We start from the raw sequence: 14,862 nt of genomic DNA, 5'->3' as shown, positions 1-14,862 counted from the left end.
ATTCCCTTCATGCAATCTTAATTTTAAGAAGGAAGACAGGCCTGGTGACTCATACCTATAATCCCAGCACCTTGCGGGGTTGAGGCAGGTGGATCACTTGAGGCCAGGAGTTCGAGACAAGACTGGGCAATACAGCAAGACCCCTAACTCTACAAAAATACTTAATTAGCTAGGTATGGTGGCTAGTGCCCGTAGTCTCAGCTACTCAGGAGGTTGAGGCAGGAGGAACACTTGAGCCCAGAAGTTCAAGGTTATTGTGAGCCATGATCGCACCACTGCACTCCAGCCTGGGCAACACAGCAAGACCGTGTCTCAAAAAAAAAAGAAAGCTATGAATTTTACCACTTGGTATGGTGAACCCTTTAATTCTTAATGTCAATACTAAGAAACTACTGCACAATTCAACATTACAAGACTGGGAACCAAGCAGTACAACTCCCACTTTTTACTGGGAACTAATTAGTTTTAATTTATGATAGAACTCAATCTTCCTGTGTCCCTGTGTCTCACTTAGCTACTTCTCAAGAGGGAGTGTTGGGATGAATTAATTGCTCATGAAAATAAACATATACACACACATGCATATACATTTATGATATACATATGTTATAATATGATTACATTGATAGTTACATAACTTGACATTCTTTATTCAAATATGTATACTCATTTATTTTATATTGCTTTATATATTATCTTATTTTATAGATTAATTTTAATGTATTTTATTATTCTATATTATGAAATTATTTTGTACTACAGAATTGTATAGGCTTTTTTAAAGTAATAAAACACTATGCTTACAAGATGAAAACTTTGCTCAATTCTCTCACATCACATTATGTTATTACGCTTTCAGAGGTCTTTTCAATGACATTATATGGGTCACTTTTACATTGATGAAAATATTTCACTTTTTATTTTCAAGCTTTTCATATAGATCCCATGAGAGCATTCTGCTTTCTACAGATGTCACAGAGAAACCTTTCTGAGTGTTCGGTAAGTAGGAAAAAAGACACAGATGCCTCCCATGGTTGTTCTCATAACAAAAGACAAGGAAACAGAGATGGGAAACAATCTCCAAACCCTTTATATTCAGAGACCTAGTACTTTTCCAAAACAGGGAATTCAAGGTTTGCCAAAGACTTCAGTAATTTGGCCTTAGCAATAATGGAAGGCATACAGCTGGAATCCATTATATACTGCTCTTAATATATTAAACAGTGATCCCTCTGTCCTAAAAAATACAAATGAAGATGCCTGCAATTTCCATGTAGAAAGGCAAGTCATTTGTACATCATCTTCACAGAGGATGACAACGTGGGCAATTTTTTTAATGAGGACATCTTAGAATCATTAAAAGCACAGGGACTGAGAATAGTACTCCCATAAGTAGGTAGACTCCAATATCCACTTTGTTTCTCTTTTTCTAAGAAAAACTAATCACACAACATGCCTCATCTCCTAAGAGACAATCTAATAACTGAGAGTCTTCTAACCAACAGTGTAGCCAAGTAAAACCTTATAGAACTCCCCTTCTTGTAGGGAAAGAAAAAAAGTTAGATGGCGTAAGTCACGCACAGAGAAACGAAACATCTAAAGGCTATTAACTAGGAAGTTCATTATTGATATGCTAGAAATTATGTAGTAGAAGTTTGTCACTTTTGTTTCCTAAAAATATATAGTCTGGGACCACTCAAACACTGCTGGCAGAAGTACAAACTGGTCAAAGCACACTGGAAAACTGTTTAGCAATATCTTTTAAGCTGGACATAGGCATATGCTATGACCAACAATTCTGCTTCTATAATGATACCTAAAAGAAATGCACACATGTATTCACCAAGAGACTTGTACATGAATGATTATGACAGCATTATTCATAAAAGCCCCAAACTGAAAACTAAGCCAAATGTCCATCAGCAGTGGAATGAATAAATTGTGGTATATTCACATAATGGAATAGTATACAGCAATGAGAATGAACAACCTGTTGCTCCATGCAACAATATGGATAAATCTCTTTTTTAAAATATTGAGCAAAAGCAGCTATACACAAAAGGTACACAGAGTGCTTCCTACTATATAAAGTGCAAAATCAGGTAAATCAATGTATAGTGTTAGAAGTCAGTAGAGTAGCTACCCTTTGCAGGAAGTACAGGGCACTGGGACAGGAATACAAAGGAAGCTACTAAGCTAACATGATAATGTTCTATGCTTTAATCTGGATACTGGGTACATGGGTGTGTTCACTTGTGAAAATTCAACAAGCTGTATTATGATTTGTGCACATTTCTGCATACATTCAAAGTTCGCGTTAAAAAATAAAATATAAGCTTATGAAAGTACTTCTTTAACTGATATTCCAAATTCATTACTTTTTTAAATCTATAAAGGCAAACAAAGAACAAACCAGACCATGGGAACAAATACAACAGAGAGACAGGAGAGGAATATCAAGAATGAAGCAAGATCATCACAGAGCACACTTGGAAAGGAGATGGTATGTATCTCTCTCAAACAAAGGTGTTTGAGATGTGACAAGATGTTAAAAGACCTGATTAAGCAATACTCTCTCTACTCCCTTGCAACTGCAAGCTGAAAGCTCGTCGCTAATAGGCTACTCTCTGGAAAGCCCACAGAATTCCTCTCTCACTAGTTGAGATGTAATTAAGAGTCAGCTAAGTATATTCTCAAACTAGTTTATTTCAAATTTCACTTGCTGTTGCAATTACATAATTTAATTAAATATTACCTAAATATATGAACACATATATTTGTTTCTATCAAATTAAGTTAAAAGTTTTAGAAAAACTAAATTCAATAAACATAAGTTGTCAAAGAAAATTGCTATTAAAGTATGGAAGAACAAAACTTTTAAAACACAAGTAGAAAATCATAAAAACCTAGAGCCATGCTTTCAGACTGCTTCACAAGCAAATTTAAATTCTTGTTCAACTTTAAAGAAAACTGAACTTGATATTGTAAATGCATTATGGGGTGATTTATGAAAGAAGGAGAATTTCAAACTTTAATCAGCAGACCCGTACTCAAAGAAAAGATCATGACTTCACATCAAAAGATTGGCAAATGAAAATATATTTATAGTTTACATTAAAATGTGATGTTGAAAATATGTAACATTTATGATTTTATGATTCTAGCCAATTGTTTGTATTAACTAACCAACTATCTATCTTAATTGTGAAGAATGCAAAAGTCCTCTCCTGTGTATCACTAAAGAAAACTGAGCAAGCAATACTGGTCACTCAAGACCACCTATATACACATATACACATGCATGCACAACACAAATGTGATCTCTCTCTCTTCCTCTCTCTTTCTCTCTCTCACACACACATACACACACACACAAACCATGCCTCACTAAAACAATACTTAAAGGAAGCAAGCATCAAAAACAGAAATCAAGACAATAATGAAAGTAAATGTGGGGACACACGTCATAAAAAGGAGGGCATTCAAAGGAGTTTTTCACACAACTTTCCACTTTGGGATAGCAAATAAGATAGGTATTTTAAAAGAAAAACAACCAAAAGCTAGGTGGGTAGCAAAGCTTTAATCACTGGAGTTCTTCCTTACTGCCTCATTGCTACCCTATCCTAGTCTTGAACCCAAGAAGAAGTACGCCAGAGTTCTCACATGGTACAACACTTGTTTATTTCCACTGATTTGACTGCAGAAATCTCACTCTTTCATATCACTAGGGGGAGCACTTACTCTTTAAAAAATAGGAAGAGAAAGTTAAAAAAAAAAAAGTTCCAATTAAAGATGCACTTCATGATCGGGGGCAGTGGCTGTGGAGGTGGTGTGTGCCTTCTGTAGTCCCAGCTATTCAGAAAGCTGAGGTGGGAGGATCATTTTAGCCCAGGAGTTAGAGCACTGTGACCGTGCCTGTGAATAGCCACTGCACTCCAGCCTGGGAGACAGAGTGAGACCCTGTCTTTAAAAAAGAAAAAAGAAAAAAAAAAAAAAAAAAAAAGCAAAGCTCTTTATCTGACTGTCCTGGGAAAGCAAAGTTCAAAATGCTTTAAAAGTCACAGCACAAAGTGAAAAATATTTTTAAAGTCACAAGTGACTTTAAAAGTAAGCAACATAAAAGCTAGTCTCAGTACATTAACCAATCAATACATTTAATGCATAATAGCAAATATTACTTAGGGTCATTTGGTAAGAAAATATAAATCAACAGGCTGACCTTACTATTACTCAGTTAAAAATGCTTAATTATGATTTGTGAAGATTCTAATTTCTGATAAATACTATTAGCAAATGAAATTAATGGATATCTATCACAAACTTCAGTTGGTATACTTTGTCTGTTTATTAAATTATTGGAAGGCAAAATTAATACCATTATTCTCTTTTAAAGTTTTAAATGTAACTTGAGCACCTAAGCAGCAAGGAAGTAGGGAAAGGGAAAAGGAGACAGAAGGGAATTAACAGTAATGGGATGCCTATTATGTGCCAGGTGCTTCAACCACACTGGGAAAAGGGAATGATTATTTCCACTTTACAAATGAAAAGCAGGGCTCGAAAACCATAACTAACTTCACCACTGTCACATAGATAATAAATTGTGGAACAAGATATGACTCATAATACCTAAAATCAAAAATATCAGAAGTTCCTTAATTCATCTGGCAGTATGGTCATCTTAAATACTCTTTATTTCATTAAGAGGCACATATTTATATCACAGCGAAGAACAAGAAAGAACAACAACAAGAAAGCTTGCCCTTGTCCTCTAAAAGCTTGTCCTCCAGGACCTTACAATGTACTGAAGAAAACATGCACACACAGTTAAGGAATGTAAATCAGTGATTAATGGCCAATTGAAGAAAGCGCCACTAAGTGATAACGGAGCTCAAAGAAGCCTGGGATCCATGTGGTTTAAGCAGTTAGAGAAGACTTTATGAAAGATGTAAGATTACAGCGGGATCCTAGAGATGGTGTATGTTGGATAGGGATATATTGAAAGAGTACTCCAGGATGAGGAAAAGCAAAAGTTAAGGATAAACACAATGAAACTGAGTAACAGTGAAAAGGCCAGCATGACTGAATCAAAAAGTGAAGAATTAAGTGGAAACAACCCAATATCCATCAACTGATGAATGGCTAAACAAAAGCACTATATCCATACAGTAGAATGCTACACTGCAATAAAAAGGAATAAACTACTGATACCTGCTACAACATGGGTGAACCTTGAACACGTTAAGCTAAGTGAAAGAAGTCAGTCACAAAAGGCCATATACTGTATGATTCCATGTTTAGGAATGTCCAGAATAGGCAAATCCATAGATACAGAAAGCAGAATAGTGGTTCCCAAAGGCTGAGAGGGTTGGTATTGAGGAGTAACTGCTAATAGTACAAGGTTTCTTTTGGGGGTGATGAAAATGTTCTAAAATTGATTGCAGTGACAGTTGCACAATTCTGTGAATATACTAAAACTCACTTAACTATACAGTTTAAATGGGTGAACTACAAGGACTATGAATTATATCTCAATAAAGCCATTTTTAAAAGTGAGGGACTGGTGGGACATCACATTGCACAGCTAAGATAGAGTCACCTATGGAGTATTCTGAATGCCAGCCTTTATCTACACTTTATCTGGTAGGCAATCAGAAATATACAAGTAAAGATTTACCTAATGAAAGCACAGTATACATACTTAGGATTCTTCTACAATAAAATCACTCACGTTTTAAGTACATTCCAAAAATATATGCAAAATCACAAAGAAGAGAAAAAACAGGAAAAAGATATGATATGATTTTGACTAAGACACAAGCTGTGACTATTAGGAAAGTTGTTTTGCTTCAGTGCTAAATGCCACAGATGGGTATATCAGTATCGTACGTGTGCAAAACCACAAATTCATCTGTGTCAAATCTTTGAAGACTGTAATATTCTAAACTTAATTGTGAAAATGTCATTAATAAATGACAATGTCATATTTCAGGGTAAGACAATGAACAGTATAATTTGTTTTTTATTCGAGGACAGTACTCTATATATAAAATGCTTTTTTCAGATACTGGATTCAATCTAAATGCTATCAGAACCCCACTAATATAAAGCATTGCTTACTGATGCTTACACATCTGACTTTGAATTCTAATTTAACATAATACTCCAAAATAGTTTCAATACACAAAATAAAAGAACTAAAGAAACAAACCTGACACATAAAAGCAGAGAGAAAATATATATATAACATGTTATATATTATACATTTATATAATATTCAATGCAGAGGAAAAGGTAAAGTGCTCAAAAATAAACCTGAAAATCAATGACAGACGGAAAAAAGGACTCAGCAAAGTACAAACTAGAAAAAAAGGAATAAATTACATCTACAATAGCAGGCTCAATACATGAGAGAAGATGAGAAGGCCTAAACAGAGGCAAAGTTCAGAACATCTCTATGAAACAATCCTGTCCCCTCCCCTGAATCCCAGGGAAGAAAGACCCTTTCAGGCATTCTTGGCATCATCCCTCCCAAAGCTGGACTAAGGTGAAATCCCACATTCCCCCAGGAGGTGGTAAGATGGTAGGGATACAAAAGAAGAACTCAGTTGGAGAACCCATACACAACCAAACCAGTGTTCCCCTTGTGAGTCACCTTGCAAACCTCCTTCAAGGTAGGTGAGCCACAAGAAACTAAAGGAGATATTGAATCTCTTTTAAAATTCTCTTGTCCAAGAATGAGAGGGCCCATCTGTCTCTTTAAGGGATTTGTAAATTCCAGAACTGAGCGAAACTTATGTTGAGTCTGAGAAATAAAGACAACTCAGACAACCTGGTTTGCTAACAAACAATAAAAGCAAAATAGAAAACGAATAAGCTTTCCTAAAAAAGAAGCCTTATCACTGATATCTAGAATACGGTGTCTTCTATCACAAGTAAATAGAGCAAGACTCTCCATTTCCTAATTCTAAGCCAGTGTTTATACTAAAGAAAAGAATTCAGTAGGAATAAACAGGAGTTTATTTCAAATCATTAACTGTTGTAGATTAAAACACATTTATCCACACTTTCATCAATTTTCTACCTACTTTGAGTAAAAGAACTGTGGGAAAAGGCAAATGTTGACAACTATTGTTCACCATAATAAACATGTTAATTATTAAGGAATAAAGTATTCCAAATATAACACAATATGAAAATGGGTTAAAAGTTGGATTATTCTGTAAGTAAACACCCAAAACACATACCGTTGAATTCATACATAAATAGAAGTTTTCTTTGAAGTAAATAGGTAGAAATGATTAGAGCATGCTACCACAGATACCCCAAAGAGGGGGGAAAATAACATCAACATAAAGTCTAGATGCAGAAACATTTCTAAATGATACAATTATCAGAGGGAATGGTCTACATGGTAAATATGCTGATATTCTGACTAAAGTTACAACAGAAACTCATGATGCCACTTTTAGTAGACTAAAAAAGTAATTAAGAAAATTGAAGACCTGGAGAGGGATTTTTTTTTTTTTTACAGGATCATTCAATGAGTAACATGGGACTGGAACATGATCTGTAAACAAGAAAAGAGAACAAGAAACTTGCCAGTACCTGAAACTGGCGCTGAACTAAGGAAACAAGGATGACAAATATCCTAGGAGGTAAATTACATCAGTTTTCAAAACCTGATTCTGGAAAAAAAAAGAGTGACTAATTTGCCAAAAGGGAAAAATATGTTGTGTAAGCTAATGAACAATTTTAAATATATGCAAAATGCTGTAGGAAATTTGTTTCTAAAGGATTTTAATCAATTAATTAAAACATCATTAATGTTCACTGTATTCGTTTTTAAGATGCTCAATCTACAAGACAATGTTTTAAATAGTTCAGAAAATTCTTGTAAATATTTGCAATAACCATTTGCCTTAAGCAATTCTGTAGAGCCGTGAGATGGTTTGAAATTGAAATGACAGTAGGCTCAACCAAGTTTCTAAAACCCCTCAGACAAAATCATAAAGCTTGCACGGCAAAAGTAATACAAACAGGATATCCTGAACAGCAAAATGAACTACCATATTTGTGGATTTTTTTCCGTATAGTAGATCCCATATAATGTTCCTACTCTACAATGAACTTAAAACTAATCACTGTATACTCAAGTCTCATGTAAACTTACTGAATCTTACGCGAGAAAAACCAAAGCCAGGAAAGAAAAAAAGGATGAGGTTCAACTCCAACCATCTGCTCTTGCTCCTCCAAGCAACATTCTATAAATTAGGTATTTTATTTAAATTCTCAAAGTCATAAGTCCATAGCCAAATCTAATTTATAATATAGTTAAGTACTATGCACACAAAAGTACTCTGTTCAAGTGGCTAAGTAAATCTGAACATAACGCGAACATACATTTTAGAAAGCATTCATCTCTGCTGCCACAGGGAAAAAAAAAAGAGCAATTTCACAGAAAGACTAGGAAATACCTGAGCAGATAAACAGCCCTTTCAATATCACTGAGGTCTTCATCGACTGTCAATCTTTCTATTTCTTCCGGTGTCTGTCAAGGGTAAAATACACATTTATGCACCACAAACACTGGTTCAGTCTTGCCCCCCAACCTCCCAGTGACCCTCTATGAGGATAAACGAATGAAAAAGTTTCACAATTAAGCATTAACAATGAAAACTAATCAAGGAGCTGAGGATACCAGGCGACATCAATCACGGAGGTCTCTAATTGGGTGGTCGAGTTTGGGGAGGGGGCTGTATTTTTCTGTTTTTATCCTTCTAGCTCCTGGATTGCAGCTTGAAAATCACATCGTGGCTTCAGAACCTTGGCTGAAATCCATTTCATACGCATGTTATAAAACGAATACACACACTTTTTATCTCTAATACTTCAAGGCTATTTCTCCAGCATTTTCCACCCCAAGAAATGCTAAAAGGGAGATGGATGAAGACTGCAGCCGAGTAGGCATGAAAAGGACAAGATCTGGAGTGGGGGAGGGAAGGAAATAAACTCCGGGGCTGGAAGAAAACCAGAGATTTGAGATATTGCGGCAGGTGGGAGTGAGAGGAGCTAAGGCAGCTAATTAAGCAATGGCCAGGGGAAAGGGGTCCGGTCCGTAAACTAGGTTTGCTGGCGCTAAAGGTTGGAGCCGCCGGGAGGAAGATGACTCTGCGGGGTGGGAGAGCCAGTACGGGTGGGGGGAGCAAGCTGAAGCTTGACCCCCTCAAGGGGATTGGGGAGCTGGGTCCCAGCTAGAGTCCTGGAGGGGTTGGGAGGAAAGGATGCGCGGTGACTCAGGATGGCGGCAAAGGGTCGCGAGGGCTTGTAGACGGGGACCAGGACGACACTGAGAAAGAGTGCTGGCTGGGAAGCGAGGGGAGGCCGGGCTGCCTCGAGGGCAGAAGGACCCGAGCTTGATCTGACTTGGGCTGGGGGTGAGGGGACGGGACGCGGGGTGGTGTCTCCGGGAGAGGTGGGGGGAGGAGTCGGGAATGTGTGGACCCATGGGTGGGCCTGGGGCCAGAACCCGGGCGGCGTCAGCGGACCAGAGGTTGGGGAGCCCAGGAGAGGACCGGGGAGAAGTGGGCTGCGGCCTCGAGGGGCAGCTCCTGTGGGGGGGGGGGGGGCGGAAGGAAGGGGGTCCGCGACGGAGGACGCTGGGGCTGCCCCGAGGGCTGGGGCTCGGCCGTTCCTGGGGGTGGGCCGGGGGGATTCGGACGCCTCAGGAGGGGCAAGGGCCGCGGGGCTGGCGCCGGTCCGGGGCTGGGGCAGGGACCCGTCCCTTGGGGATGGGGGTCCAGACTAGAGAGGACCCGGTCCGCTCTGAGGAAGGGTCCGAGAGGGAACTGGCTTAGAGCGACACGGCAAGAGGGGTGGAGGAGGAGGGGCCGGCCCGACTGAGAGGGTCCCGGCAGCCCGGAGGAGGGGAGGGTGGTGGGGTGGGGCAGAGATCAGCGCGGGACCGCGCGGGACAGGCGGCCGGACGCCGTGAGGGCAGGTCCTCTCCCCGGGGCGCACCTTGAGGCTCCGGCGGACCGGCCTCTCGATGATGGTGAGCTCCTGCAGGTCCTCCATGTAACCGAACAGGCTGTTCTGACTGAAATCCATCGCGGCGGCGGGCGGCGGCGGATGCATGGACCGCCGGGCACTCTCGCCGCCCGGGCCGGAGCGGCCCCGGGATGCCGGACGCCCTCAGCCCCGCGGCCGCCCACCAGCAGGACTTTCTCCCGCTCTTGGCCGCTGGAGCCCAGCGTGAGGCTGCCGGGCGGCGGGAGCAAGAGCACGGCCCGGCGAGGGGGCGGGGCGGGCCGGCGAGGGGGCGGGGCGGGCCGGCGAGGAGGCGGGGCGAGGCTCGCGGGCGGGCTGCGGGGGCGGGGCCAGGGGCGGGGGCCCGCCACCTTGCCCGCCTCGGCCCCGCCCCCTCCCGGGCGCCGCGCGCAAGAGGCCGGACGCAACTGCCGCGCAACGACGCGGTGGCCCAGCCACCCCTCTGCACCCGCTCCTCGCCGTCCTCCTAAACCCCCCTCCGCCCCCAACCAAGGGTGCCCCACCCCACGGCGCGTGCGCAGAGCCTTTTGCCTCCCGCAGCCGGCTGAGGGCGGGCGCTGGGGGCGGGCGCTGGGGAGGGGGGCTGGGGGGCGGGGGCTGGGGGCGGGGAGGCTGAGCCAATGAGAGCGGAAGCAGAGGAGAGGGAGCTGGCTGGGCTGCGGCTGCACCTGCTGACTTAACTGTCCAGTTATTCCCAGGACCGCCCACCCCAGCTGGCGGGCCGCGAACCCAGAGACCCCCCTAGCACAACTCCAGCCCTGAGGGGAGCGCTGAGTGCCCAAAATAAGCAGTTAGGACGCTGGGTGCCCGGCTGACGGGGGAGGGGGCTGTGGGAATACAGCCCTGGAGGGGCTGGCTTTTGGTCAAGGGCAGCATTCGGAAAAGGCCTCCCAGAGAAGAGTCACTTAAACTGAATCTTAGCGACCGATAAGGCTTTCCCAAGAGAAATAATAAAAGCAAGCCGGTCTGGGGTTGAAGCCTGGGTGTGTTTGGTTGTGTTTGAGAAGTGCCGTCGAAGTAGAGCTCGGGGCTCGGGCACCGAGGGCGTGGCGAGGTGGGTGGAAGGAAGAGGACCTAGGTCCTTGATGAAGAAAAGCCCTGCTCTGGACAGCCACGCTGAGTCCCTTGCACTTGGTTCTGTTAAGAATGGGACGAGATGGAAGGGGGATTGGGGAGATTTTTTTGGACCTTGGGGACAAGTTCGTACTGTTCAGCTTGTCAGTCAGCAAGGCCCTTTTCTTTTTTGTTTTTATTTTTCACTCGTTCCTTCTCCACACCCATTCTTCTACCCGCCATATGCACCCTCTCCTCTATTAAGGTATGTCCCAGTTCATGCACCGTATACAGCCTCAAAAGATACATGGTTTGTGTCTGTTTTTAACATATATGAACGGCATTGTGATGAGAACTCATTCTGTTCCTTGTTTTTCTCTCAGTGTCTTAGAGATCTATCCATGTGACACTATACAACAAGAGTTCATTAATAATGACTAATAATAATATTTGATTTGTGTGTCTATCATATTCTACTTATCAATTCCTCAAATAACGGACAGTTAGGTCGCCAGCAGTTCTTTACTACCACAGACCATGCTGGAATGGATGTTAGACGTGTCCCTTACAGAACATAAGAAATTGAGTCGCTGGGTCATGAAGTCCACAGTGTTTGGTTTCACTCTGTCATGTTGGCCTCCGGATGGCTTTGCCATTCACACCCACCAATGGCACATGAAGGTAGGAAGGTACCCGTTTCCCATTTTATATGCTAACATTTGGTATTATCCAATGTCCTAATTTATGTCAATCTGAAATCAGTAAAGTAGTATCACATTTTAATTTCGATTTGTATTTTTTTTGATTGGTGGTGTTAACCATTTTTCCATATACTTAAGAACCATCGAGATTGTTTTCCTTCTGTGAATTATCTATTTATATCCTTTACCTATTTTCTGCTGGATTTTATTATTTTTTCTGAATGAATTGAAGCAGTTGAGTTTCTTATATGTTCTAAATATTAATCTTTTGTCAGTTTTAGAAGAACACTGCAAATATTTCTCTCAATCTTTCATGCATCCTGTTTGCTTGGTCTTTGCTATGCTGCAATGGAGGAGAAATCCTTAATTTTCATTTAGCCTAATGCATCAAATTTTAGCCTTGTGGAGTGTGGTCTTGGGGTCTTGTTTAAGAATCTTCTCCCACCTGTTAGTCGCAAAATATTCTCCTACATTTTCCCCTATTTGGCTTCATACTTTTACCTGTCACAGGTCTTAATCCACCTGGGGTTCACATTGCATACAGTTTGGGCAGGAATACAGTATTATTAACTCTATTTAGTGAGCCAGTTTTCCCAGCAGCACCCACCAAACAATCCATCTTTTCCCCTCAGATGCATGATGGCATCTGTATCGTATGCCAAGTCCCTAGAGACACACACATCTGTCTCTGAGCTCTTGTGGCTATTCTATTGATCTAGATCTGTTCCTATGCTAGTGCTGTGCTGATTTTATTGCTGTGGCTTAATTACACATCCTAAGATCTGGTAGAGTGAATCTCCCACTCTTGGCTCTTTTGTTCTTCAATTTTGCCTTTGAAATTCAAAGCAAAATGGTCAGTAATGATGCCCACAGCTAAAATTCAGGTTTTCTAATCCCTGCTTTACTAAGGAAAAGTGAAGGGAAGTAGAAGAGGACAGAAACATAGCATGAGGATGGAAAAGAGGCAAACACATGAGGAGGTGGTTTTCTTAAGCAAATATCTTACAGCCTCCCCTTTCTGTCAATTTCTGAAATTCTCTGCCTTTTGATTTGTAAATGATACAAAATATTACCTGTCAACTTTACCCTGTTCCAGCTAAGAAGTATTATCTCACATTTGGATTTTGTAACAGTATCTTCTAAAACTGGAGGGCGTTCTTAATGAACAATTGATTGAATATACAGATACAGCTTTAATGTTGGCCGTTCCAGGGCAGGAGGGTGATGAAGGGAAAATGTTCAATTTCATGACTGGAATTTGTAACTGCTCTAATTACCACTCTGTGGTGGAAGTAGCCTGCCCAGCCTGGCTGCCAGGAAACCTGAGTCCCTGTCCTGGCTCTGCCAGTGACATGTGGCAGAATGACTCTTGGATCTCTGTTTTCCTTATCTGAACTGCTTTCATGCATGTTGTCTCAACGTGCCCTCAAATCATCCCTGTGGAATGCAGAAAAGCTGCGTCACTATTCTAATTTTACAAATAATGAAATTGAGGCTCAGAGAATTTATGTGACTTAGTCATGAACACACAGCTAACGGAAACTAGATTTATCCACTTTGTTTATTCATTTAAAAATAGCATGGTAGGCCGGGCGCAGTGTCTCACGCCTGTAATCTCAACACTTTAGGAGGCTGAGGCAAGTGGATTGCTTGAGCTCAGGAGTTCGAGACCAGCCTGGGCAACATGATGAAACCCTGTCTCTACAAAAAATACAAAAATTAGCCGAGCGTGGTAGCACACACCTGTAGTCACAGCTACTAGGGAGGCTGAGGTGGGAGGATCGCTTGAGCCCAGGGGCTCGAGACCAGCCCTGGCAACCTAGCGTCTCTACAAAAAATAACAAAATTAGCTAGGTATGGTGGTGCACACCTGTAGTCACAGCTACTTGGGAGGCTGAGACAGGAGGATCACTGGAGCCCAGGAGGTCAAGATTGCATCACTACACTCTTGCCTGAGCGACAGAATGAGACCCTGTCAAAAAATAAAATTTAAAAAAAAATAGCATGATGCTAACTAAGCACATGGACTTCGAAGCTCAGGTACTTGGGGTTGAGTCAAACTCTGCTGCTTCCTATCTTCAGCAAAGTATTTCACCTCTCTGTTCCTCACTTCACTCATCGCTAAGCTAGGAATAATAGCACTTAGTACAAAGTGTTGTGAAAATTAAATGAGATAATATGCATACAATGCTTAGAAACATTCTTGGCACAAGTGTTTGTTGTTACTATTATCATTGTCACCAGACCAGTGTCCCTCTGAACCCAGGTTCAGAACAGAGTCAAGAAGTTGTGCTGAATCAATTGATTATAATGGGAAGCAAAATAATGTTTCCCCAAAGATGTCCACATCCTAATTCCCTGAACATATGGGCATGTTACCTTACATGGCCTAAAGGATTTTGATGCAACTAATTTAAGGATATTGAAGTAGGGAGATTATCCTGGTTTACCTCCGTGGTCTCAGTGTAATCACAAGGGACCTTCTACATGAAAAAGAGAAGCAGAAGTTCAGTGTCAGAGTGATGCCATGCAAGGATGCAACCAGCCACTTTTTTTTTTTTTTTGAGATAGAATCTCACTCCACCCTTGACCTTCCAGGTTCAAGTGATCCTCCTGCCTCAGCCTCCTGAGTAACTAGGACTACAGCTGTGTGCCAGCTAATTTTTGTTGTTGTCGTTGTTGGAACGAGATCTCACCATGTTGCCCAGGCTGATCTGGAACTCCTTGACTCAAAGACAACCTCAGCCTCCCAAAGTGCTGGGATTACAGGCATGAGCTACCACACCTGGCTGACTGCTGGCTTTCAATATGAAATGGGGCTATAAGCCAGCACCCTATAGAACTTGGAAAAAAAAAAAAACTTAAAAATTCTCCCCTAGGAATGCAGCTCTGCTGACATCTTGATTTTAGCCCAGTGGAAAACTATTTCAGACTTCTAGCTTCCATAACTGTAAGATAATAAATTTATGTTGTTTTAAGCTGCTAGGTTGGTGGTAATTAGTTATAGCAGCCATAGGAAACTAATACAATTATATCACACACAAAAAAACAATTTTAGGTG

The 14,862-nt window shown here is 41.6% G+C and overlaps 1 protein-coding gene across 5 annotated transcripts in view; it reads right to left on the bottom strand.

Annotated features, from left to right (window-relative positions):
- Positions 1-10,306, bottom strand: part of PPP4R4 (protein phosphatase 4 regulatory subunit 4) — a 105,103-nt gene extending 94,797 nt beyond the window's left edge. For 2 of the 5 annotated variants that reach the window (XM_055361374.2, XM_031001976.3), the window contains exons 1-2: positions 10,018-10,286; positions 8,475-8,548 (exon numbers count right to left, since the gene is read on the bottom strand). In XM_055361374.2, coding sequence (XP_055217349.2) covers positions 8,475-8,548; positions 10,018-10,134 — 191 coding nt within the window. In that variant the 5' untranslated portion in view covers positions 10,135-10,286. Of the gene's footprint in view, positions 1-8,474; positions 8,549-8,698; positions 8,717-10,017 lie in introns of those variants that run through there. The other 3 variants (XM_031001973.3, XM_031001975.3, XM_055361371.2) reach the window with 3 other exon arrangements.
- Positions 10,307-14,862: the final 4,556 nt, after the last annotated feature.

This window comes from Gorilla gorilla, chromosome 15, assembly GCF_029281585.2.
Source record: "Gorilla gorilla gorilla isolate KB3781 chromosome 15, NHGRI_mGorGor1-v2.1_pri, whole genome shotgun sequence".
Classification (NCBI taxonomy): domain Eukaryota; kingdom Metazoa; phylum Chordata; class Mammalia; order Primates; family Hominidae; genus Gorilla; species Gorilla gorilla.
The sequence above is the reverse complement of the archived record's forward strand: the minus strand, read 5'-3'. Positions and strand labels throughout refer to the sequence as shown.